Source organism: Colobus angolensis, unplaced genomic scaffold (genome assembly GCF_000951035.1).
Source record: "Colobus angolensis palliatus isolate OR3802 unplaced genomic scaffold, Cang.pa_1.0 Scaffold38, whole genome shotgun sequence".
Taxonomy (NCBI): Eukaryota; Metazoa; Chordata; class Mammalia; order Primates; family Cercopithecidae; genus Colobus; species Colobus angolensis.
Genome location: NW_012117154.1, coordinates 2,958,622 through 2,985,838, shown reverse-complemented (window position 1 = coordinate 2,985,838; position 27,217 = coordinate 2,958,622). Strand labels below are relative to the sequence as shown.

The window sequence follows — 27,217 nt, the reverse complement described above, 5'->3', positions numbered from 1 at the left end:
ATAAAGTGAAACATAAAGGACATTTACCTCCCCTAGTTCATCATCACAAACTATTCACGTATGGGGAAAGTTAACAGCTGTGAACTAGAAATTTTTACCTCTAGCCTCAGTGAGATTTGTCACAATTCTTCTAACAACTGAATGAGAATGTCCTTAAGAGATAAGGGTCTCATCAGGGGCACTGTATGCGAACGAGTGATCCCAACAGTTCCCTGGGCACGCTCTACATGGCCGGCGCACTGTTGACTGTTCGCCATCATTTCTGCCTGCAGCTCACTAAAACGCGAGTTGGGCACGTGCCCCCTTGGTGCTACATTTGGTTTGAGGGACTAGTCCCTGCAGCTTCCGTGTGCTGCTCTCATCTCCTCCTCAGCTGGCTTCTCATTCTTTGTGGGAAAAATGTATCCCGTGTGGTGATGGACACTGGAAGCTGGTGTCCAGGTCCTCCTCTAGGCTGTGGCTGTGTTCCCTGCTCTCTGTCCTTTCTTAAAGCTAAGTAAACTTGGTGCTGGGTCAGCCTGCAGTGTTTGTGTGTGTTTGAGTAAGTGGAACCCAAAAGCCGCTCTGGTGCTCTTCAGCATGACAATAAACGAAAGGAACAGAGCACTTTGTCTTTTCATAGTCCAATCAGCTAAAAGAACGACAAGCTACTTATTAGATCATTAGGAAACAAAAGAATACAAATATGAACTTGCAGAAACTAGTGACAGAATTCAGCTTTACTGTGATACGGTTACTCACTTAACAGCTGCTTGTCAGTTGCCGGTGGCTCACAGCAAACAAGTAGCTGTAAGGCAGGAAGTTACACAAGCACTTGCAAAGATTTTATTTTATTTATTTTTTTTTTAATTTTTTTTTTTGAGACAGAGTCTCACTCTGCCGCCCAGGCTGGAGTGCAGTGGCGCAATCTCGGCTCACTACAAGCTCCGCCTCCCGGGTTTACGCAGCCTCCCGAGTAGCTGGGACTACAGGCGCCCGCCATCTCGCCCGGCTAGTTTTTTGTATTTTTAGTAGAGACGGGGTTTCACCATGTAGACCAGGATGGTCTCGATCTCCTGGCCTCGTGATCCACCCGTCTCGGCCTCCCAAAGTGCTGGGATTACAGGCTTGAGCCACCGCGCCCGGCCCACAAAGATTTTAATTAGAAAAAATGTTTGAAGAAACATTTAACAGAATTAGATTTTGTGGGCCACGCAGGTTATTGGTTCAGATTAATTTAATCAGGCCGTATAAGGTTTGTTTTCTGTGTTCCATTCTAAAGAGCATAAATATTAAATGCTTATAAAATACACTTCATTCAAAATGCTTTAAATACAAAACACAATTTGAGCACAAAACAATGCATTATGGTCTTGTGGATACATTTACAAAACACTGTAATGAAAAATTAACAGCCTCAAGTAAGTAGATAATACTACACAATGCTTCCTCAACAAATGACATTTTAAACCAAGGAAGAAAAAGCCCCAGTAATGCCAATTAGTGTTGTTCTTTTAGTTGTATTGAATGTGATTAAAGAAGAACTTTTTGAATTCTTAGTAGTGGTATTAAAATTAAGTTACTTTCTAAATTGGATTAAAAATAGCAGTAAGTCTTCAAAGAACTTAAAGTTGTTAGAAAATTTTGACTTTCCAGCTGGCAATATGACCAAAATACACAAGAGGGCAAATCACAAGTGACGGCACGGAGATGTCCCTAAACATTTCACATTTCGTACAGATCTGGGATGGTGTTCACTGGTACACACGTGTCATAAACTGGGACTTTCTTGGCTCAATGACAGGTGTAGAAAATCATGATTCTTATAAGAATCTCTCATAAAGTCTAAGAACAAACATATTTAACAAAAAAAAATCGAAACTGTGCACATTTGTTTCTTAAAAAACAAAACAGTGTAAATCAGATTTTTAACCTAATAAGAGAAAATCCATTTTTAAAAGTTTCATAGCTGTATCCATCTTCCTATTCAGCTGAATGGATGAAGCACAATAGCCACAACTTTGTTACAGACTAAAATCCAACAGGTAATTCCAACACCACCTGAAAATAAAGAAATTCACCATGAGAGAGCGCCCCAGCAGTGCTGCCCACATCTGTCTCTGCTGTCCTTAACTCACAGCAAAGAGAGTATTTCCACTCTTTTTGAGCAGTGCTAGGCTGAGGCGAAGTTTATGTTTCATAGGTTCAAATTTGTCACTTTCTTTATTTATTTATTTTTGAGACAGTCTCGCTCTCTCCCTTAGACTGGAGTGCAACGGTGCGATCTCAGCTCACTGCATCTCTGCCTCCCGTACTCAAGTTATTCTCCTGCCTCAGCCTCCCGAGTAGCTGGGATTACAGGTGTGCACCACCACACTCGGTTAATTTTGTATTTTTAGTAGAGACAGGGTTTCACCATGTGGGTCAGGCTGGTCTCGAACTCCTGACCTCAGATGATCCGCCCGCCTCCCAAAGTGCTGGGATTACAGGCATGAGCCACCGTGCGCAGCCCGAATTTCTCACTTTCTGTAGAGTCACAGGGCTGCATTCTTTACTAAGCAGGAATTGCAGTGAACAGTGGACCCTGGGCTGAATTTCCCTTTCCTGCCAGAGAGATGTGCATTACTATTTATGGTATTAATAGATTCCAAAACCAAACCTGTAAGATTTTAACTTTTCCTTTCTCGGAAAGCATTATAAACAAAGCAATGTCTACCTATGCCTTTCTTGCCCCACCAATAATGGAGAGGCATACACATCCCCCTGTCCAGGACGACAGGCTGCAAGAGTAGCCCATGGCCCCGGTGGAGGCATGGAAGGGTGGCTGGATGCTTCTCTGGCCCGCAGCGCAGAGCTCCTGGCCTAGGCCCAGCTGTGTCAAACAAAGGAGAGGGGAAGGAAAGGGTGGAGAACGGGACAGGAGTGGTAGCTAAATTGGGAGTCTTTGAAACAGCCATTCCCAGCCAGGCACAGTGGCTCACACCTGTAATCCCAGCACTTTGGGAGGATAAGGCGGGTGAATCACCTGAGGTCAGGAGTTCAAGACCAGCCTGGCCAACATGGTGAAACCTTGTCTCTACTAAAACTACAAAAATTAGTCAGGCGTGGTGGTGGGCACCTGTAATCCCAGCTACCAGGGAGGCTGAGGCAGGAGAACCACTTGAAACCAGGGAGGTGGAGGTTGCAGTGAGCCGAGATCACGCCACTGCACTCCAGCCTGGGCAACAGAGTGAGACTCTGTCTTAAAAAAAAAAAGAAATAGTCATTCCTTTTGATACAGTATTCACCTCTATCATAATCACAAATCACAACCAAAGACCAGCAAGGATGTGTGCTGCAGCATTATCTTTAACAGCAAAAAATCAGGACCCAAATAAATATCCTTCCTCAGGAAAATTTGCAGATGACATATCTCAATGAAGAACAGCTCCTGCAAATTCCTTAATGAAGAAATTTGCCGGGCAAGGTGACTCACGCCTATAATCCCAGCACTCTGAGAAGCTGAGGAGAGAGGATTGCTTGATGCCAGGAGTTTGAGACCAACCTAAGCAACAAAGCAAGACCCCATCTCTATAAAAAACTTTTTTTTAAATTAGCTGGGCATGCTGGTGTGCAACTGTGACCCTAACTATGCAGGAGACTAAGGTGGGAGGATCACTTGAGCCAAGGAGTTCGAGGCTGTAGTGAGCTAGGAGGGTGCCACTGCCAGCCTGGGCAACACAGCAAGACCCTGCTTCAAAAAAAAAGAAAAGAAAAGAAATTTACTGATATGGTGCTATGATCTGAATGTTTGTATCCCCCTGAAATTCATCTGTTAACATGCTACCCCCCACAGTGATGGCATTAAGAGTTGGGGCCTTCTGGGAGGTGATGAAGTCACAAAGGCAGAGAGTCCTTGTGAATGGGATTAGTGCATTTACAAAAGAGGCCTACGGGAGCTCGTCCTTCCACCATGCAAGGCCACAGTGAGAAAACATTATCCATGAACAGGAAAATGGGCCATCATCAGACATCAAATCTGCCGGCACCTCGATCTTGGACTCCCCAGCCTCCAGGACAGTGAGAAATACATTTCTGTTGTTTATGAGCTACCCAGTTTATAGTATTTCACTTAGCTCTAAAAAACTAAGACATCTGGGAATAGGCTTACATTATAAAGTAAACAGGAGGTACAAAATGTTATGTGCCAGGTGACCTTAACTATATCAAAATAAATGGGAAAAAAAAGACACAGAAAAATATATTACAGCATTAAAAGCTAATAGGAATCTTACTTTTTATTTATTTTATTTTATTTTGTTTTGAGACAGAGTCTCACTCTGTCACCCAGGCTGGGGTAGAGTGGCATGATCTCAGCTCACTGCAACCTCCCCTTCTCGGGTTCAAGTGATTCACACACCTCAGCCTCCCAAGTAGCTGGGATTATAGGCACGCACCACCACGCCCAGCTAATTTTTTGTATTTTGGTAGAGACAGGGTTTCACCATGTTGCCCAGGCTGGTCTCAAACTCCTGGCTTAGGCAATCCACCCACCTTGGCCTCCCAAAGTGCTAGGATTACAGGTGTAAGCCAGTGCACCCGGCTGGGGTTTGTAATTAATCACTATATTTCTAGTCATTCTATAGTGACATGTACTACTTTTAATATCCAAAAAAATTATCTTCAAAAATAAAAGAACGTGGCCGGGCACAGTGGTTCATGCCTGTATTCTTAGTACTTTGGGAGGCCGAAGCGTGAGGATCACTTAAGGTCAGGAGTTTGAGACCAGCCTGGCCAACATGGTGAAACCTTGTCTCTACTAAAAATACGAAAATTAGTTGGGCATGGTGGTGCATGCCTGTAATTGCAGCTAGTTGGGAGGTTGAGGCATAAGAATTGCTTGAACCTGGGAGGCAGAGATAGCAGTGAGCCAAGATCGCACCACTGCACTCCAGCCTGGGTGACGGAGTAAGACTCTTTCTCAAAAAATAAAAAATAAAAGAATAGCCAAGAGCATCAAGTGCTACAGAGAGGCCAACCACAACGGGGACTGAAAAGAGACAGAACTGTAGACCTACAGCTAGTGTTTCAATGGGGCATCAGAGTTGACGCACTGGGCATGGGTCCCGGAAACAGACCTAGGACTGAATTCTAGCTTTGCTCCTTAACATTTTGGTGACACTAGACAAGTGAAGTAACTTTTCTAGACCTCCGTTTCTTCATGGCAAGCCTCACAAAATCCGCTCACTAAATGGACAGTGAGGAGGATGTCAGGCTAACTTAATCTTCTACCACACACCTCTACATAAGCCTATCCACACTCTTCCACTGGATCTTCCAGAAAATTCTTACCTGCTACTCTAGTAGGAAAGGCTACCAGGCGGTCTAGAGGGGTTATCCATTTACTCGGCACAACAGCCACAGGGACAGAATAATACTTCCAAATGAGTGAGATCATCAGCGCAGCCTGGAAAGACAGCTCTGGTGAGTGAAGCAGCCTGCCGGTCACACGGCCCACCGCACAGGAGGGAGGACAGGGAAATGCGAAAACAAAACCAGGAAAACTCTCCAGACTGAGCACCTCAAGCCTAGAAACCCAGTCCCCACAGACAACAGATGAGCACACACGGCCACTAATGTCCCCTGGTGAAACCTTGAATTAGAAAGTCTAATTAAAGACGAGCTCAGCAGCATGTCCGGAACACTGCCAACAAGTAGGCGAGCCTTCCTCCGTGAACTGGCATTTCCCTGTTTTAGGATGAATACAATCTACACATCATTTGAACTAGCTGATAAACTAACCAAAGTCTCCCATAACACGGGCGTGCTTTTCTCACTGAGTATCTCCTTTGGGTAGCCAGACTGTACACTAAACACACCTTATCAGTGATGAAAGCCATCCTTGAAAAAACAGGGAATTCTCCCAAGTACACCAGTGTTAGCAAGGCACGCAGAGGTGAGCCCTGGGTAAGTTTCAATGATGGGGGATGTTTTATTTCCCTCCATCCCCCTGCAGCATTCCTTCGATTGTCATATGTCCCCTTCCTGGCTTGAAAAGGCCACTCGGAAGAGGAGACATGAAAGAGGGTTGCTGGCCTAACTCCTTTATCTGCAGGAAACTTACCTCTTAGCAAATGACAGTGCCTCAGGATCAATTTCCTTAAATCTACCCCCCCAAACTAGGCTTTTTGCAGGGTGACCTTAAATGCTTTGCCTTGGTACTAGATCACACAGTACTGCAACTCGGATATTTACGGCAGCTGCTAAAGGTGTCTGGGCAACACAACTGCTCTCTCGGGGCAGAGCAGAGCCCAGCAACAGCTCCAGGAGAGGCTCCGTGGGTTAAGCCCCAGGCAGGAAGGCTAGAAGCCAATTTCAGTGAGAAAAGCTGGTTCTCTACCTGGAGGGTGGAGAGTGCCCATGAAGTATACCAGGTAACAAGTAAGAGCCAAAGTACTGAAGATCTCAGAAAAAACCGACGTCATCTATAAGCTTCTCACTTCATCCCGCCTGGCCGTTCAAACCACACGGGGATGAAGGCGTGGCGGAAGCTCTCCGAGAACTTACTTCACAGTTCATCTGCCAAAAAGTCTCAAACTGTAACAACTGTCCTCAAGAGAAAGGCTTCCTTTTAGTCTGACTTACAGACCGAGAGTGTTTAGAGCTCCATGTGGGCAGGGCCACACCACACAACAGCTGAAGGTGGAACAGCCCAAACTCTCAGCCCTGGATCTGCAGGCAACGCTCTGGAGGCCAGGGCCACCAACTCCAATGACCTGGCTGGTGCTCTAGCACACTTACCTGCAATACGTAGAAAGCGACACTTATCACCCATTTTATCTTGGCTAATTGAGCTGTCCGAGCTTTCACTGAAAGGAAAAACAGGATAAACAATTATGTCAGTCCTAAAAAATTAACCACATACTCAAATACACAGAAATGTTATTTTGCCGTATAATACACTTTCTGATTATAAATGGAACAATCACTCAACATATTTAGAAAATGTAAAATAGAATTTTTAAGTCACCCACCATCTCATTATGCCATTATTTAAAATAGAATCCTCAGTACTCAGATTGAGATTTGAATAGCTTTAATTTTGAAAACTCTTTTTTTTGAAAACTTTTTTTTGGGAACCTTTCCGCTAAGCCTTAACATTTTTTTTTTTTTTTTTTTTTGAGACAGAGTCTCGCTCTGTCACCCAGGCTGAAGTGCAGTGGCCGGATCTCAGCTCACTGCAAGCTCCGTCTCCCGGGTTTACGCCATTCTCCTGCCTCAGCCTCCCAAGTAGCTGGGACTACAGGCGCCTGTCACCTCGCCCGGCTAGTTTTTTTGTATTTTTCAGTACAGATGGGGTTTCACCGTGTTAGCCAGGATGGTCTCATCTCCTGACCTCGTGATCCACCTGTCTTGGCCTCCCAAAGTGCTGGGATTACAGGCTTGAGCCACTGCGCCCAGCCTTTGAAAACTCTTAAAATGACTCATGAAATCAAAGATTCTTTGTATAATAGAATTACCACTTACCAACAGGACTAAATTTTCCTATTTCCCAGTCTGCACAGTACACGAATCCCTGGTGGGAATCCAGCTTGTCCTGGGCCTGGACAAACCCCCTTTGTCTGTTTTCCTAGCCACAGAGACAGCTCTCTGACTGTGCACACACTGTGCACTGGGTTCCTCAGCACACGGGCTGCCCTGAGAAAGGGCCCTTCGTCACAGGAGACTGTACCCGGGAGGTGACACTCGGAAGAGGACACTGCTGGGCATTTTTCTAGAGAGTGGAACAAAAGCCTCTGACAATCCACTGTAAGACTTTTTTTCTGGGCTTCTCTCAGAAAAGTGATGAATTTAAAAATGAAAACCTACAATAAAGAGTTGGCTCTGAGGAAAATCTGAAAGGATTCTTAGATGTTTCTGTGATTAGAAAGCAAAGGTTCACCAACAAATAAGAAGAAAGTGATAATTATAACTGAGTTTCCTCCAGATAACTTAAAAGTTTCCATCAATATTCAAAACATCCGAGAAGCAAAGCATGTATTCTACTAATCTTTACATACAGACTTCTCTATTAATCAGCTCTCACGAAGCCTTCAGGCTGCAAGGGACGCAGTACCGTGGGTTTTGAGCTTATCCGTCATCTTGTTGATCTTTCTTTCCAGCCTGGCGTATCTGGCAAACTCATCCATCATGTTGACCGTGGAGAGCTCCTGCTTCATGTCCTGGATCTCCGCTCTCATCTGTGACTCCTGCTCCGCGTCCTTCTGCAGCACCCTGGACATCTGGCAGGGCGGACAGCGGGGATCAGCATCTTCCAACACGGGCCACAGGAGGGTCCCCCAATCCCCCCTTCTTTCAGTCTGTGCCTGACCAGTCTGTGACCCAGCCAGTTGTGTGTTTCCCTGCAGGCTTGAACCCAAACTGGGGCCGTGAACGTTCTCAGCACTGATAAAGAGTGAAGGCTGTTGCTGGAGAACACTGGCAGATTCATCCTGCTGAGAAACACCTACAAACTAGCCCCGCCATGACCAAGTCCTCAAACTCCCACATACACTCCAAACCCCAGCCCCCTGGTGGCAGACAGCCCTAGGTAAATGACCCTTTCTCTCACTGGCTGTCCCAGGACGGCCGCAGCTCTTGTAAGTTCCCTTCGTGAATGCTGTGGACTCATCACCCTGGCGTTTAGTGCTTCTTTCTTTGGAATCCAAGGCGGCCCCATCTCCAGGCAGTCTGGAGCAGCCCCTTGAGGGAACTCCCCTGCCACTGCCTTTGAGGCAACTCCAGCATGGGTTTGGCCAGACGGAACCAGTACACCCTCCTCCAACATCCTACTCCTGCCTCTGCCAACTGGGCAAGCTTCCTACTACCTACACAGCCAGCCTCTGCTGCCTTTTTCAGCTCTCTTTAACCACCACCACAAAAAAAAAAAAACCCTGATATTCAAATTGCTATTCAAACTATATTTTTCCTTTTGCAGAGATGCCCATGAATTGTTCCAATACAGATTTTTGTCTCTTTCACTATAACTAAAATTGCAATTATGAAATGAAAACCAATTTCAGCACCAGAGCTGTTATTCCAGCGACAGGGAACGTGGGTCCTCTCCCCTGCCTGAAGAATTCAGTCCTAGATTAGACGGGGCAGAGCAAGGTGCAGGTGCAGGTGCAGGTGCAGGACAACAGCAGTGAGGCAGGGCCAGGGCAGAGTGTCAGCACCCAAGCTCAGTGCAGAGGGCCTTCCCACAGAATGACACCCTGGCAAGAGGCATCAGGGCCAGGCATGGTGATACAGGGGTCCCCAAGAAAGGGCAGCCTGACACAGGAGTCAGGGTCTGTAGGGTGAGGGGGACGGACATACAAGACAAGAAGGAAACCTGACAGTGTCAGAGCCCAGGTGGGGCGAGGCATGCATTCACATGGGTAACAGTTGGTGGTGGACACCAGAGATCAATTACAAAAGGGTGATCACAGAAATAAACATATTGAGGATAACGCAAGCCAGTCTTCTCACTTTCAGCAACGACACTTAGAAAAATGCCTCAGCCTGGCGTGGTGGCTCGGTTTGCAACCCTAACACTCTGGAGGATGGGGTGGAAGGATCTCTTGTGTACAGGAGTTCAAGGCTGCAGTGAGCTGAGATCATGCCATTGGACTCCAGCCTGAGCAACAGACTGAGACCTTGTCTCAAAAAAAAAAATAAAAAAAGAAAGAGCCGGGCGCGATGGCTCAAGCCTGTAATCCCAGCACTTTGGGAGGCGGAGACGGGCGGATCACGAGGTCAGGAGATCGAGACCATCCTGGCTAATACGGTGAAACCCCGTCTCTACTTAAAAAAAAACACAAAAAACTAGCCGGGCGACGTGGCGGGCGCCTGTAGTCCCAGCTACTCGGGAGGCTGAGGCAGGAGAATGGTGTAAACCCGGGAGGCGGAGCTTGCAGTGAGCTGAGATCCGGCCACTGTACTCCAGCCTAGGCAGCAGAGCGAGACTCCGCCTCAAAAAAAAAAAAAAAAAAAAAGAGAGAGAGAGAGAGAGAAAAAAGGCCGGGTGCAGTGGCTCATGCCTATAATCCCAGTACTTTGGGAGGCCAAGGCAGGTGAATCACTTGAGCCCAGAAGTTTGAGACCAGTCTTGGCAACACGGTGAAACTCTGTCTCTACAAAAAAGACGAAAAATTAGCCAGTTTCATAACCTGGTGAAGGAAGGTAAGGAAGGAGGGAGGAAGGGAGGGAGGAAGAGAGGGAGGGAGGGAGGGAGGGAGGAAGGGAGGAAGGAAGGAAGGAAGGCAGGAAGGCAGGCGTCTCGGAGAGAAGTGGAATGAATCTTGGGGTGTTGGCTTAGAATTGGAGATCTGTGGTTTCCACAGACAGGCAGAGAAATACAGACATAAACAAAGAGGCACCCTCCCCAGGTTGACCTGGCGAGTCCCTGTGAGCAGAGGGGCCCCGCATGACCTGGGGGCCCGCCTGCGCCGCCCCCTGCAGGCCCCTGTTCCCGGCACCAGTCCCAGTAGTCCACTCTCCAGCGAACGGCCCCGGGCCACGGCACCGGGAGGGGAGGGGTGGCTGGAACGCAAGGGAGGAGTCGGCAGTGGCCGCCAGGTGGCGCCCGCAGATCTGCCAGGAAGGCCTAGTCCGGGAACTGCGCAGGCGCCCCAAGACCAGCTCCCTTAGAGGCGCCTCGGCCACCTGCCCCAAGGGATCAGCGAACATCCCCAAATCCCAGTCCCACACCAGCGGATGAGATACAATGAGAATACAGCACTGCCTCTCAGATATCCCTGCCAAGTATCAGACATGCCAGTGGACGTCCATTCTGTGAAATCAACTGCCCTCTGATACTCACAAATGACAGTCATGAAAGTCAAGGGAAAATCGGGAAACTCCTCCAGACAGAAGGAGGCTAGAGGCCGGGAAATACAAGGCATGATTCCGAACTGGGTCCTTTCCCTGTTAAGGACGTTACTGCAACACGTGGGGAACCTGAATGGGGCCTGAGGATCAGATCGTAGTAAAGTACTTGATGCCTGTATTAGATCTCGGCTCACTACAACCTCGACTTCCTCGGCTCAAGCCATACTCCCCCCTGAGCCTCCTGAGTATCTGCGACCACAGTCGTGCACCACCGCGCTCGGCTAATTTCTTTTTAGTTTTAGTAGACACAGGGTTTCACTATGTTGCCAGTGAACTCCTGAGTTCAAGCAATCCGCCTGCCTCGGCCTCCCAAAGTGCTGGGATTAAGGGCGTGAGCCACTGCGACCGGCCCCCAAGAATCTATTGAATACCAAAGTACCTGGGAATGAGGGGGTTTGGACTGACAACTTCCAAATGGTTCAGGAAACAAAATCAGCTATCGGTATTGACTGTAGGCATAACTTTTCTGCACATTTGTGTTTGTTTTGAAATTTTTAAAATAGATTAATAAAGATGAAATGTTACAGTGTATCTAAAGTGTGCCTGACACACACTAAGCACACAATAAATGAGATCCGCCTCTCCCCCTCCCAGCTCACAGGTCTCCTCTGCCTGCCGCACGGTAGGGACAACTCTCCAGTTAGAGCTGGGAAGCCGAGTCCGGCCAGTCACCTGAGAGGGAGTACACAAAACAATTAACTCAGGAATGGGAGGTGAGTGAAGGCGGAAGAGTAAACTTGAGGAAAACTGAAGGCAGCTTTGTAAAGTTAACAAAAACAACTGGTGCTTGAAAAAATAATTACATCTATTACATGTATAAGCACAATAAAAATTGTCTGAGCCACGCGCGGTGGTTAACCCTGTAATCCCAGCACCTTGGGAGACTGAGGCAGGAAGATCGTTTGAGCCCAGGAGTTCGAGACCAGGCGGGGCAACATGGCAAGACCCAATCTCTACAAAAAAATAAAAATAAAAATTAGCCAGGCATGGTGGCACAGCTGTGGGTCCCTGTGCCCCCAGCTACTTGGGATGCTGAGGTGGGGAGGGAGGGATCGCTTGAGCCGGAAAGGTTGAGGCTGCTGTGAGTTATGATGGCACCACCACACTACAGCCTGGGCAACAGAGTGAGACCCTGTCTCTAAAAAAAAAATGTTTTAAAGCATAAATTTGCAAATATGCATCAATGTTAATCCAAGACCCACATATAAGTGTTAAAATGTTCTAGAATTATGCAGTATAAGATTTAATAAGATATGACTCTAAATCTAATAATGCAAATATTAATTTTTAGAACAAAAGTAAATAACTGATGGCATGACAACGTGCACAGCCCGTGCTCGCCCCTGCCAGCAGTAGAGCAGCAAACGCAGGAATCACCAACTCAGGTCACCCTGAGTCCCTGAACACAGAGGACAGAGTCCTCCAACTCAGGAAGCTCCAGACCCTGAACAGCCCCAGATGCCACTCTCGGCCAGGACCCGCCAGCCAGGGCCGAGAAGTCAGCAGCTCTCCAGGCTGCCAGCCCCAGTCCTTGGCTGCGGCCCCCACGAGAGTCCCACTGGAGGCCCTGCCCGCACATGCGCACTTCACCAGCGCGCTTCTGCGCCATAGGGCTCTGGGGCAGGTCCTGTGAAGCAGAGCGTCGTCCCCCTCAACTACCATCTCCAAGCCTGGTCCACAGCAGGGACTCACTAAGCAACGACTGAGGAAAAGGGTGTGGGGGCGCGAGGGGGGGCGGTGCTCTAAGAAGATGACCACAGAAGCAAACCCTGCAACATTCTCCTCTGGCTTCAGTCCCCTAGAGGGAAAAGGAGGTGGTCACTCTTTACAGCAGAAACAGAAGGATAATTTAGAAAATGTTGAATCTGAAACGGCAATCGGCCGGTGAGCCCAAAAGGCAACCCGCGCAGCGTCCTTTATCTGGAAAGCTAAGGTTGCAAGGAAGGGCCTCCTGGCGCCTGCGCAGTGCATGTGGCTCCTGTGGCCCCTCAGCCCACACCAGTCCTGGGGCGCCTGCGCAGTGCATGTGGCTCGCAAGGACCCTGAGCCAGTGCCAATCCTGAGGCGCCTGCGCAGTGCGTGCGGCTTGCATGGACTCTGACCCTGCGCCAGTCCTGGGACGCCTGCATAGTCGTGTCGTTCGCATAGACCCACAGCCCCCGCCAGTCCTGGGGTACCTACGCAGTGCACCTCCCCTGCACCTGCAGAGCTGCAGAGCTGCAGAGCCGGCGCTCATCAAAGGCGTCTTTGTTGCCCTCCTATAGCTGAATAAAGTCCCGGACCACCTACTGAATGAACTATGCGTCCGTGACCAGCTTGAAGAGGAGACAGAGATCCCCGGGAAAATTCCAACCACACCAACGCCAGAGACTTGGTGTCCTTACCAGGCATCCCACCCCCACCGCAGCGGACAGCTGAGATCGCCTCCCAGGACCTTACTAGTCTTAACTGGCCCAAGGACTTCTGATACTTCAGACCTCCTAAGGCCTCACGTGGAGCAGGGAGCTGGGGGCGGGCGGGGGGAACCCGTGCGGCCTAGACTGAGTGATGAGATCAGGGCGCTGCCTCCCCAACTTCTGCTTCAGAAACATCCCAAGGGAGGTTATAATTTAAGTGCCTGAGCGTGGCCCCATCCCAGAGGGCACTGTTTTCCCAATTCGACTTTCTGCTGCTTGTCATGAGTCTTTCCCACTTGAATCCTCAAATCAGAGGCTGTGATGAAGCAGCCTCTGATGATGGTGAAGGAGCAGCATTTGACCCTACTCAAGACCAGCGCATTCCTTACAGCTTCTCACAGACCCTCACCACAAACCCAGTGACCAGGCCAAACATCTCCATTACCAGTTACAGGGTGGGTGTACTCTGCTGGGATAATAATTATGTTATCCTTCTGAACCTGGCTAACAACAAGTGTTACAATCAAAGGGAAATGGGTTTAAGAAAGCTAACTGGGTTGAGGTTAGAGAGGCCATAAGGTTGTTGTAGGAGGCAGCACAGGATGTGGACACAGGTCCTGAGTCACAGAGCAAGACCCGGCCTCTAAAAACAAATTTTTTTATTTTGGAGGGTGGGGGGTGGGAGGGAGACGATCAGGAAAATTAATTAATGAGTACCAGGCTTAATAACTGGGTGACGAAATAATCTCTACAACAAACTCCCATGACACAAGTTTACCTATATAACAAAACTGCACACGTATCCCTGAACTTAAAAAAAAAAAAATTGTCGGCCAGGTGTGGTGGCTCACAGCTGTAATCCCAGCACTTTGGGAGGCTGAGGCAGGTGGATCACCTGAGGTCAGGAGTTCAAGACCAGCCTGGTCAACACAGTGAAACCCCCTCTCTGCTAAAAAAAAAAAACACACACACACAAATTAGCTGGGCGTGGTGGCACATGCATGTAATCCCAGCTACTTGGGAGGCTAAGGCAGGAGAATCGCTTGAATCCAGGAGGCAGAGGTTGCAGTGAGCCGAGATAGCGCCATTGCACTCCGGCTTGGGCAACAGAGCGAAACTCTTGTCTCAAAAAAAAAAAAAAATTGTCTAATAACAACAAAAGAAACTAACTCAACAACAAAAAGCAACTGGATTTTAAAAGGGGGCAAAAGATTTGACTAGACATGTCTCCAAATATTAAACAGACAGCCATAAGCATCTGAAAAGATACTCAACATCACTAATTATTAGGGAAATGCAAATCAAAACTAAATGAGATACCAACTTCTGTCTATTAGGATAATTAGTATTTAAAAAAAAAAAAAAAAGGCCAGGTGTGGTGGCTCAGGCCTGTAATACCAGCATTTTGGGAGGCGACCAAGGTGGGTGGATCACCTGAGGTCAGGAGTTCGAGACCGGCCTGGCCAACATGGCAAAACCCCATCTCTACTAAAAATACAAAACTTAGCCCGACATGGTGGCACACACCTGTATTCCCAGCTACTTGGAAGGCTGAGACAGAAGAATTGCTTGAACCCAGGAGGCGGAGGTTGCAGTGAGCCAAGATTGAGCCACTGCACTTCAGCCTGCGTGACAGAGAGAGAGAGAGACTCCCTCTCAAAAAAATAAAAATAAGCTGGGTGCAGTGGCTCAGGCCTGTAATCCCAGCACTTTGGGAGGCCAAGGCAGGCGGATCACTGGAGGTCAGGAGTTCAAGACCAGCCTGGCCAACATGGTAAAACCTCATCTCTACTAAAAATACAAAAATTAGCCAGGCATGGTGGCGGGCACCTGTAATCTCAGTTACTTGGGAAGCTGAGGCAGGAGAATCTCTTGAACCTGAGGGGCAGAGGTTGCACTGAGCCAAGATTGCACCATTGCACTCCAGCCTGGGTGACAAGAGCAAGACTCTGTCTCAAAAAAATAAATAAAATAAAAATAATAAATAAATAAGAAAACAAAATACGTGTTGAAGGATGTGGAGCAACTGGAACCCTTCTGCATTGCTGGTGGGAATGTCGAATGGTGTGGCTGCTATGGAAAACAGCATGGTGGTTTCTCAAAAACATTCAACATAGAATTACCATAGATCCAGGAATTCCACTTCTGGGTACATGTCCAGAAAAACTGAAAGCAGAGACTCAAAGAGGTATCTGTAAACATTTTAGCATTATCTACAATCGTCAAAAGGTAGAAACAACCCAAGTGTCCATAGACAGATGGATGAATAAACAAAACGTGGCCTATACATACAGTGGATACTATTCAGCCTTAAAAAGGAAGGAAATCCCGACTCACGCTACAACATGGATGAACCTTAAGGATATTATGCTGAGTGAAAAGACGCCAGTCACAAAAGGAAAAATATTGTCTGATTCCACTTATATGACATGGGTCCCAAGAGTAGTCAAATTCACAGAGACAGAAAGTACAATGGAGATTGCCAGGGAGAGGCAGGAATGGAGAGTTGTTTAATGGGTGCGAGAGTTTCAGTCAGAGGAGATAAAAAGGTTGTGATATAGGGCCGGGCATGGTGGCACATGCCTGTAATACTAGAACTTTGGGAGGCCAAGGAGGGCAGATGACTTGAGGTCAGGAGTTTGAGACTAGCCTGGGCAACATAGTGAGACCTCATCTCTACTAAAAATACAAAAATTAGCCAGGCATGGTGGCAGGTGCCTGTAATCACAGCTACTTGGGAGGCTGAGGCAGGAGAATCGCTTGAACCTGGAAGGCGGAGGCTGCAGTGAGCCAAGATCAGGCCACTGCACTCCAGCATAGGCAACAGACTGAGACTCTGTTCCAAAAAAGAAAAAAGAAAAAGTTCTGGGAGCGGGGCCAGGTGCAGTGGTTCACACCTGTAATCCCAGCACTCTGGGAGGCAAAGGTGGGCGGATGGCTTGAGGTCTGGAGTTTGAGACCAGCCTGGCCAACATGGCAAAGCTCTGTCTGTACAAAAAATACAAAAAAAAAAGCTGGGCATGGTGGTGCATGCCTGTGGTCCCAGCTACTTGGGAGGCTGAGGTGGGAGGATCCCTTGAACCTGAGAGGCAGAGGTTGCAATGAGCTGAGATTGTGCCACTGCACAGAGCCAGACCCTGTCTTAAAAAAAATAATAATAAAGCTCTGGGATAACGGTTGCACAAAAATGTGAATGTACTTAATGCCACTGAACTGTACACCTAAAAATGATAAAGATGATAAATTTCATAGTATGTAGATTTTACAATTAAAAATAAGAAGATGAGCATGGGCCAGCTCATCAGGAGTCTTTTATGCAATGCTAAGGACCTGAGACATCATCTTAAAAAGACTGGACAGCATCAGGAAAGATTCTGAAGGAGACTCAGGGGTTAAAAGAGAATTCCCTATATCTCCAGGACAATGCAGACAGTAGGACAATGGAGAGAGTAAGAATAGAGTTTGCACAAAACAGGCACTCAATGAATACTGTTTTCCAAGACAATGCGCCCAATCTTTGAGGTCTCCGTCTGTGCCCAAGAGCTCCTCATTCCTGCTGTGGGCATACAGAGGGCCCTCATTCCCGGGGACAGTTCCCAAGGTACCCCCACCTCCCATGACCACACCCCACCACGCCCTGTTCAATTTGCCACCAAATCTCTATCCCTATCCCTGCTCCAACAGGCAATCAAATCTCCACCTCCAGTCACTAGGTGGATGACTTAGCGCCACTACTACATTCTCTGAGCCAGAATCCTCCGGGAGGTAAAGGAGGATGGGATAATACTCCCCTCTCCCAGCAGCCGTGACACGGAGGTAATGTACTCACTACCTGGCAGAAAGAGTGCTCCCCAAGCTGGTTGCTCCTTTGGACATTGAAGGCATCAGGCTGTACTGAGATTCTCTCTGCACCTGTCTCCCACCCTACCCACCCCAAGAATGTGGGCTCCTGGACGCTAAGATCCATCTCTCCGGGACCTGGAACAGCTGACTTCGCCCGCCAGGCCTCTGGGAAAACCCTGGGTGAGAGCCGCTCGAATGCCTCTAGGGACCAGGATTAACGGACATGGGTGAGGCTGGCAGCGGGGCACCAGGAACTCCCAATGTGAGGTTTGCCGGCGGCACCCACAGCGAGAAGATTCCTGCCCCGTGAAAGCGTGGCCCGGGGTTGCCGGATGTTTCTCCCCCCACCCCCCTAGAACCCAGAAAGTCTGATTCTGGGGTAAAGCGTCGCACCTTTTAGACGCTAGCAACTATCTCAAAAAAGCTTACAGACCAACCAAGACGCTACTACGGCCTGAATCTGGCCTTCAGTCGCCCAGTTGAGAGCCCTGTACCTACGCCCAGACCCGCCGGGGGACTGGGGCGGCATCCCCACCGGCCCTTGGGAGGCCAGGCAGCCACTTACGAAGGATGAGAAGGACGGCAGGAGGATCCTAAGAACATTGCACCCAAATACAAAGCTAAGCACCAGCAACCACGCCCAGTGGTCGGCCGCGGCTGAGCTCATCCCGGATACTCCTGGCTGTGCTGGGTGCGCTACTGCAGCTCCATGGGGACCACGCCAGCAGAGGCGACTGCGCCTGCGCGGGTGAAGCCCAGCACGCCTGCGCACTGCGTCTCCCTGGCGGGAGGCGGGGCCGTTTTCACCACCTGCTCCAGTTGGAGCGGTTAACATGTTCCAGGTTCTTCCTGGGCCTTCGGGGATTCCGTAGCCTTCTCGCACCCGCCCCAACCCCTACTGAACCAGTTTTTCTGACATCCGTGTTTCTTTCTTTCCTTCTTTTCAAAATTGAAAACCTTCTCATAGTACCAAACTCTGGTTTCAAGTGCTAACGACTCCCTGCTTTTGTCATAATTAGTACTTTCTTTAACTTTTAATTCTAGATAAGTTTAAGGTAAACTCTTCCATAAATAAAAAAACTACCGTAATTATAGTAGCAGGTAGCTGTCGTGTTCCAAGCAGTTATGTGGAAAATGCCTTACGTTTTCGTTCCAGAACTAAACACTGTAGTAAGTCTAACCAATTTACACAATTGCATACCGGAAAAAATAAGTTTATTAGGATGCACTGTTCACAATCATTAGTAATAGTTAATAAAGTAACCTGAATCTAGGTGAAGATCAGGTTTTGCCGCAAAAGAATCCCAAATCTAATGTATGCATGGTGGGCAGGGCGCGGTGGCTCACGCCAGTAATCCCAACATTTTGGGAGGCCGAGGCGGGCGGATCACGAGGTCAAGAGATGGAAACCAGCGTGGCCAACATGGTGAAACCCCGTCTCTACCATACAAAAATTAGCCGGGCGTGATGGCGCGCGCCTGTAGTCCCAGCTACTCGGAAGGCTGAGGCAGGAGAATTGCTTGAACCCGGGAGGCGGAGATTGCAGTGCGCCAAGATCGCGCCACTAGCACTCCAGCTCCGGCGACAGAACGGGACTCCGTCTCAAAAAAAAAAAAAAGTATCCATAGTGGATAAAGCAAGACATGTTCAGCTGTCTCTTCTGCCATGCTGCCATGGCTGGTTTCTGAGGACTAATTCCTAATCAAAATGATGCAAGATTGCGGGTACACTGGCTCATGCCTGTAATCCCAGCACTTTGGGAGATCCAAGCAAGGTGGATCACAGGCCCAGGAGTTCGAAACCAGTCTAGGTAACATAGTGCGACCCCATCTTTACAGTAAAATACAAAAATTAGCCGGGCATTGTGGCACGTGCCTGTGGCCCCAGCTACTAGGGAGGCTGAGATAAGAGGATCGCCTGAGCCCAGGAGGTCGAGGCTGCAGTGAGCTGTGATCACACTACAGTGCTCCAGCCTGGGCGACAGAGTACAACTCTGGCTCATTATTATGAACCAATTAAAATAATTATGCGGCTGGGTGCAGTGAGTCAAGCCTGTAATCCCAGCACTTTGGGAGGCCGAGGCAGGTGGATCACCTAAGGTCAGGAGTTCGACACCAGCCTGACCAACATGGCAAAACCCTGTCTCTACTAAAAATACAAAAATTAGCTGGGTGTGGTGGCGGGCACCTGTAGTCCCAGCTACTCAGGAGGCCGAGGCAGGAGAATCGCTTTAACCTGGGAGGCGGAGGTTGGCTGAGATCATACCACTGCACTCCAACCTGGGCGACAAGAGTAAAACTCTGTCTTAAAAAAAAAAAAAAAAAAAAAATTATGCAAGAGGCTGTGGTTCTACAAATTTCTGTTTCAAGAAAACATGTGAAACAAAGCTATTCTGTAGGGATAGAGTGAATCCTTTCCCTGAAAGGAGTTCTTGGTTAATAAGAGACTTCTGAACTGACCAAAACAAAGAGCAGGAGCCTGGCTCTCCTCCATAGCCTTCCCTTCCACCTGGATGGACCACGCAGCGTGGCAGCTGGGCTCCTGGCTCCTCTCTCACTGGAGATTGAGATGGATTTAGAAGGAGAAACTGCCTCTTGAAAAGTAATGACAGGCCAAGCACAGTGGTTCACGTCTGTAATCCCAGCATTTTGGGAGGCCAAGGTGGGTAGATCACCTGAGGTCAAGAGTTCGAAACCAGCCTGATCAACATGGTGAAAACCCACCTCTCCCAAAAATACAAAAATTAGTTGGGAGTGGTGGCGCATGGCGCATGCCTGTAATCCCAGCTACTCAAGAGGCTGAGGCAGGAGAATCACTTGAACCCGAGAGGCAGAGGTTGCAGTGAGCCCACGTCACGCCATTGCACTCTAGTCTGGGCAACAGAGAGACTCCATCTCAAAAACAAACAAGAAAAACAAAAGTGATGCCAGCCCCAACCCCACTAGACCCCTTTCATCCGCCCCCAGTCTCGGCCTCTGGCTAAAGAGAGGCTCACCACTACACCCCACTGCCACATATCTTCAGGAAAAGGATTACCTAATTCCTGGACAGTCGAGAACGCCTAACGAAAAAAACAAAAACCCTGGAGCATGTCCTCAACTTTGCAGCAGTGGTGGGAGAGGAGCAGCAGCACCTGGGCTTCACAGGCAACCCAGTCTGAAGAACTCAACCCTCTCCTGTTGCTTCCTGTGAGAAGCACTTCACAAAAGCACCAACAATGGAAGGCTGAGACCTTGTTCCAACACATAGAAAGCAATGTGAGAGCCAGGGTGTTTCAGCATGAGTCAATCTACATCTAGTACAGGATAAGATAATAAACAAAGCTCATAACAAGAAGAAGACTGTTCATTTTTTAATGTTGCTGTAACATATTACCATGAGCTTGGTGACTCAAGATAACCCAACTTTATGATCTCACAGTTCTGAGAGAAAGATTCTTGAAATGGTTCTTATTGGGCTAAAAATAAAAGCAAAGCTGTATTCCTTCTGGTAGCTCTACAGGAGGATTCATTTCTTTGCTTTTTCCAGCTTCTAGAGGCTGCCTGCATTCCTGGTTTTGCATCCCTCTTCCTTGTCAAATCCAGCAGGCAGAGTTCTCTGACTCCTGCTTCCATTATCACATCTTCCATGGCTCTCCTGCTTCCCTCTTTCACCCTAGAAGAATCTTTTTGATTACATTGGATCCATGTGGCTACACCAAAATAATCTTTCCATTTAAAATTGTTAACTTAATTACATCTGCAAAGTCCATTTGCCACCAAAAGTAACATATTCATATGTGCTGGGGATTAGGTCGTGGCCATGGTGAGGGGACATTATTCTACCTACTGTAAATACCATAATCATTTGTGAAAATGAACCAAGATGGCAGCAAGAGAAACTCCACAGAGAAGCCTATTGTTAGTTTATTAATGAACATGGTGTTGGTTGCCAGAGGAAAACCATAAGCTTCCAAGCACCGCTGGAGAAATAACATCAGTTGCTTCCAATCAATCAGTGTTAGATAAATCCAGACACATGCCCCACCTCAGCCTGACCTGAGAATAGGGTAATTGGGACATATGTCAGAGGCTCAGGAGTCCCTAAAAAATTTTCAAATAGAGTTTCTTTTTAAAATGTCTGAACACCTTTTATTGCACATAAAATCTACCTTAAAGTGGACAAGATGGGAACCAAACATTGAAATCTGTGAGTTGAATAAATCCAGTGAAGAGTGTTGGTTTCAGCCAGAAATCAGTATAAATCATGAAAATAAGTGGATTTTAAATTTCTGGTCAAGGCTGGGCATGGTAGCTCATGCCTGTAATCCCAATAGTTTGAGAGGGTTTTGAACCCAGGAGTTCCAAACCACACTGAGCAACGTAGCAAGACTTCGTGACTACAATCAATCAGTCAATCAATTCCTGGTCAATGTGATATGGGTATTCAACTCTTAAACCCCAACAGAAATGATGACCTAGAAATAGGTGCCAGCCGGGGGCGGTGGCTCACACCTATAATCCCAGCACTTTGGGAGGCCGAAGGTGGATCACCTGAGGTTGGTAGTTTGAGACCAGCCTGGCCAACATGGCAAAACCCCGTCTCTACTAAAAATACAAAAATTAGCCAGGCATGGTGGTGCGCACCTGTAATCCCAGCTACTTGGGAGGCTGAGGCAGGAGAATCGCTTGAACTGGGGAGGTGGAGGTTGCAGGGAGCTGAGGTGGCACCATTGCACTCCAGCCTGGTGACAGAGTGAGACTCCATCTCAAAAAAAGAAAAGAAGAAGAAGAAGAACTAAAAATAGGTGTTGTTCCACTGTGAGCTGCATAGAGCAGGTGTGTGCAAATCTAGCCCCAAAGGCCAAACAAAGGAGCTAAGAGGCTGAAGAAAGAAGTTGACAAAACTAAGTTTCTCAAAAATAAATATTTAATAGGGAAACAAACAGAAGTAGCTCATACCTCAGGCAGCCACAGTAGGTTTCTGAATCTGCACTTCAGAATGTATTGTGCTGTTTTGTGTGTTGTGTTTTGTTTTGTTTAGAGACTGAATCTCACTCTGTCACTCTGTCACCCAGACTGGAATGCAGTGGCATGATCATAGCTCACTGCAGCCTCCAACTCCTGGGCTCAAGTGATCCTCCTGCCTTAGCCTCCCAAGTAGCTGGGACTACAAGTGCAGGCCACCACGCCCAGCTAAAGGGTGTGTGTGTGTGTGTGTGTGTGTGCATTAATCAATTTTTACACTGCTCTAAAGAACTACCCGAGACTGGGTAATTTATAATGGAAAGAGGTTTAATTGACTCACAGTTCCACATGGCTGGGGAGGTCTCAGGAAACTTACAATCATGGCAGAAGGCCAAGGAGAAGCAAACATCTTCACAAGGTGGCGACGTGGGGGCAGGTACCACCACTGTCACAAAAGATCTCACAAGATCTCTCTCAGATCTCATGAGAACTCCCTCGCTATCGTGAGAACAGCATGGAGGAAACCGCCCTCATGATCCAATCACCTCCCACCAGGTCCCTCCCTCAATAAGTGGGGATCACAATTCGAGATGATATTTGGATGGGCACACAGAGCCAAACCTTATCAATATGTGTGTGTAGATGGGGTCTCGCTATGTTGTGCAGGCTGGTCTTGAACTCCTGAGCTCAAGCAGTCCTCCTGCCTCATCCCCACAAGTAGCAGGGATTACAGGTGCACACTATCACGCCTGGATAACTTATTTTTATTTTTACTTTTTGTAAAGTTGGATTCTCCCTATGTCATCCAGGCCAGTCTCATAACTTCTGGCCTCAAGCAGTCCTCCCACCTCAGCCTCCCAAAGTGATGGGACTGCAGGTGTATGCCACCATGCCTGGCCAGAAGGTATTCTTTATATACAAGCCTTTAGGGCAAAATATGTGCTAACAATGAATGAAGAATTGGTGTCTGTTGGAATATTGCATTTTAGTATACCTGAATTGTTAAGCCTTTGTGTGTGGATATAGCTAATCTCAAGGAAAATAGAATGTAATAGGAACTATCTTGCTGTGTTTAACTAGTTTTTGGTTGTTGCTGTTTGCTAAAGACAGGGTCTCGATTTGTCACTCAGGCTGTAGTGATGTGGCATGACTGTAGCTCAGCAGCTTCGAACTCCTAGATTCATGCAGTCCTCCCACTTCAGCCTCCCAAGTAGCTAGGACTACAGGTGTGCAGCACCACACCTGGCTAATTTTAATGAGTTTTTTAAAAAGTGTTTATAAAAGATAATATTTAAGGTGATGCATATCTCAAAAAACCAGCTTTAATCTTTAACATTATATGAATCTATCAAATGATCAAATGGATCCCCAAAATGTGTACATCTATTATGTATCAATAAAAAAGATTCCAGGCCAGGTGGGGTGGCTCAGGCCTGCAACCCAAGCACTTTGGGAGGCCAAGGCAGGAGAACTGCTTGAGGCCAGAAGCTGGAGACCACCCTGGGCAACATAGCAAGACCCCCATCTCTACAGTATAAAAGAACAAAATAAAAAGAGTCCAAGAAATAAGTTAAATTATATTATGGGGAATGGTTCCCTGAAAGAACAAGAATTTACATCTTTAAAAAAAAGTAAAATGTTAAAAAATGGAAGTATAGGCTGGGCCCGGTGGCTCATGCCTGTAATCCCAGCACTTTGGGAAGCCAAGGCAGGTAGATCACGAGGTCAAGAGTTCGAGACCAGACTGGCCAACATGGTGAAACCCCATCTCTACTAAAAATACAAAAATTAGCCGGGCGTGGTGGTGGATGCCTGTAATCCCAGTTGCTTGGGAGGCTGAGACAGAAGAATTGCTTGAAACCGGAAGGCAGAGGTTGCAGTGAGCCAAGATCATGCCACTGCACTCCAGCCTGGTCAACAAGAGTGAAACTCTGTCTCAAAAAAAAAAAAAAGGAAGTTTAAAAACAAGCATTTATGCAACATTTAAAAATACAAATATTAAATTATCCTAAATGGCAGCACTATTTATATTGCTAGATGGTGTTGTGCAACATTGAATTGTATGCTTTCAAATGACTAATTGTATCTTCTATGAATTTCACCTCAATTTGAAAAATATTGCTAAAACCAGATAACCTTCATTTATTTTTTATTTTTTGAGATGGAATCTTGCTCTGTTGCCCAAGCTGGAGTGCAATGGCACAATCTTGGCTCACTGCAACTTTCGCCTCCCAGGTTCAAGTAATTCTCCGGCCTCAACCTCCCAAGTAGCTGGGATTTGCATGCACCACCACACCTGGCTAATTTTTGTATGTTTAGCAGAGATGGGTTTCACTGTGTTGGTCAGGCTGGTCTCAAACTCCTGATCTCAGGTGATCTGCCTGTCTCAGCCTCGCAAAGTGCTGGGATTACAGGGATGAGCCACTGCCCTCAACCCAGATAACCTTAATTTTTTTTTATGGTTTTTTTTTTTTTTTAATGGAATCTCACTCTGTTGCCCAGGCTGGAATGCAGTGGCCTAATCTCAGCTCACTGTAACCTCCACCTCCCAGGTTCAAGCGATTCCCCTGCTCCAGTCTCCCGAGTAGCTGGGATTACAGGCGTGCACCACCATACCCGTTAATTTTTGTATTTTCAGTAGAGATGGGGTTTCACCATATTGGCCAGGCTGGTCTCAAACTCCTGACCTCAAGTCATCCACCCACCCCAGCCTCCCAAACTGTTGGGATTACAGGCATGAGCCACCACACCTGGCCCCAGATAACCTTTAAAATGTTTTTATTTTAGTCCTTATTTTACACCAAGCCCTTCTCATAGGTAAAGTTCAATAAGTTAAAATTAATCTTCTTATTGTTATTAGTACAGCCAACTTTATTTAGACCATAAATTTTCACAGGCTTAGTACTATGCCCAGAAATTTATCTCTAAATAAACTTTCATTTGCGTTTTAAATTTGTTTCTATTTTATGCTACGTCACCTCTGTTTTAAAAATAATTAAAATATTAAAAGTTTTTATTTTAAAATAGTTTCAAACTTGTAGAAAAGTTGTGGCCAGGCACAGTGGCTCCACCCTGTAATCCCAGCACCTTGGAGGGGAAGCCAGGAGAATCACTTGAGCGCAGGAGTTCGAGATCAGGCTGAGCAACATAGAGACAGAGACCCTGTCTCTAAAAAAATTCTTTTTTTTTAATTAGCCAGGCATGGTGACGCATGCACATAGTCCCAGCTACTTGGGAGGCGGAGCTCAAGGCTGCAGTGAGTTGTGATTGCACCACTGAACTCCAGCCTGGGTGACAGAGCAAGACTCGGTCCCAAAATGTAAAGAAAGAAGGAAAAGTTGCAAAAAATAAAAATGGTGTCAAGAACATTCAATGTAAGCAGAGCTGGTGGTTCACACCTATAATCCCAGCACTTTGGGAAGCTAAGGTGAGAGGATCGCTTGAGGCCAGGAGTTCAAGACCAACCTAGGCAACATAGCGAGACCTTGTCTCAAAAAAAAAAAAAATTCCATATCCTGAACTTAGATTAACCTAGCTCATTTTACTTCATTTGCGTCTTCATGTTCTCTCTCCCTCTGTTAAGCAGAATACCATACACCAGTGTCAATCACTGAGAAACAAACATCATGCACTGATTACCAATCCCAAGAGAGGACCCTAAACACCTCGTTAATTTCTGCTAAGATTCCTGCATTTGCTAGGAGATTTTGCACAAACCTAGCTGCCCGACCGAGCATAAGTCCAGGGAGATAGAACACTTGCACAAGTCAGGCAAAGCAACTTTATTACACCCGGAAAGGCGGCAAAAGCCAACAGAAGCCTAGGATCCATGGTCAGCTGGTCCCCAAGCTCAAGAAAGGTGCATAAGACAGAGGAAGTTTCATCTGCACGAGCTCCACTTCACACTGCAGCTGAGGGTCTCAGCACTCCACCGCTCCACTCTGGGTTTTATACTCTGGCCAGGACTTGACTTAACTGATCACAAGTGTTGCAGGACATACGTTCTAGGAGGAACGCGGAGAGAGCCTGGCTTGTTCCTCCTTATCTCAGGATGTTGCAATCTTGGTACATTCTGCCTGGCGAATCGCAAGCAAGAAGGGGAGAGCTGGGTTGACCAAGGTTCTCTGGGGACTTGTTCTCCGTCTGTCTCTCTCTCCCTCTCTCATTCTTTTCTCTCTCTTTCTCGCTCTCTCTGATTCTCTCTCTCTCTCATTCTTTCTGTGTGTGTGTGCACGCGCGTGTGTGTGTCACTAAGAATCTGCTCCGACAGTTTTTTTTGGAGACAGGGTCTTGCTCTGTCACCCAGGCTGGAGTGCAGTGGCGCAATCTTGGCTCACTACAACCTCCGTCTCCCAGGTTCAAGCGATTCTCCTGCCTCAGCCTCCAAGTAGCTGGGGTTACAGGCAGGCACCACCTCTCCTGCTAGTAGAGACAGGGTTACACCATCTTGGTAAGGCTGGTCTCAAACTCCTGACCTCAGGTGATCCACCCACCTCAGTGAGTCTCCTGCCTCAGCCCCCCAAAGTGCTGGGATTACTTACAGGTGTGAGCCACTTCGCCTGGCCTCTTACATAATTTATCAACTTCCATAATGTTAACATTAATACAATACTTTAATCTGCTATTTGTGTTCCAATTTTGTCAATTGACTGCATAGCTTCCTTTCTCCCCCAGTATAAGATCTAGGGTTGGCAGGGCATGTGGCTCATGCCTGTAATCCCAGCACTTTGGGAGGTCAAGGCTGGTTGGTTCATCTGAGGTCAGGAGTTCAAGACCGGCCTGGCCAACATGGTGAAACCACATCTCTACGAAAAATACAAAAATGAGCTGGGCATGGTGGTGGACCCCTGTAATCCCAGCTACTTGGGAGGCTGAGGCAGGAGACTCGCTTGAACCCAGGAGGCGGAGTTTGCAGTGAGCCGATATCAAGCCATTGCATTCCAGCCTAGGCAACAAGAGCGAAACTCCGTCTCAAAAAAACAAAAAGATCCAGGGTCAGGTATTTTATTTAAATTACATGTCTCCTTGGCCTCCTTTAATCTGAAACATTTCCATATATTTTCTTTGTTTTTTATTATGTTGACATTTTTGAAGATACAATTCCCCTGCCTCTAAAAAAAAAAAACTTTATGAGCCAGAGCAGTGGATGTGCCTGCAGTCCCA

General features: G+C 47.3%; 1 protein-coding gene across 6 annotated transcripts; it reads right to left on the bottom strand.

Annotated features, from left to right (window-relative positions):
* Positions 1–1,135: 1,135 nt before the first annotated feature.
* Positions 1,136–17,867, bottom strand: WRB (tryptophan rich basic protein). Of its 6 annotated transcripts, XM_011954042.1 has the most exons (6): positions 17,674–17,867; positions 8,075–8,240; positions 6,760–6,827; positions 5,318–5,425; positions 3,709–3,712; positions 1,136–2,040 (listed from the first exon to the last, which is right to left on the bottom strand). In XM_011954042.1, the coding sequence occupies exons 1-6, from the start codon at positions 17,773–17,775 to the stop codon at positions 1,967–1,969; spliced, it is 522 nt and encodes a 173-aa protein (XP_011809432.1). In that variant the 5' UTR covers positions 17,776–17,867; the 3' UTR covers positions 1,136–1,966. The 6 variants fall into 6 exon arrangements, with proteins under 6 accessions (XP_011809432.1, XP_011809431.1, XP_011809434.1 ...); XM_011954041.1 differs by lacking the exon at positions 3,709–3,712 and having other exon boundaries at positions 5,311–5,425; XM_011954044.1 differs by lacking the exon at positions 3,709–3,712 and having other exon boundaries at positions 5,311–5,425; positions 17,603–17,702.
* Between the last annotated feature and the right edge of the window lie 9,350 nt (positions 17,868–27,217).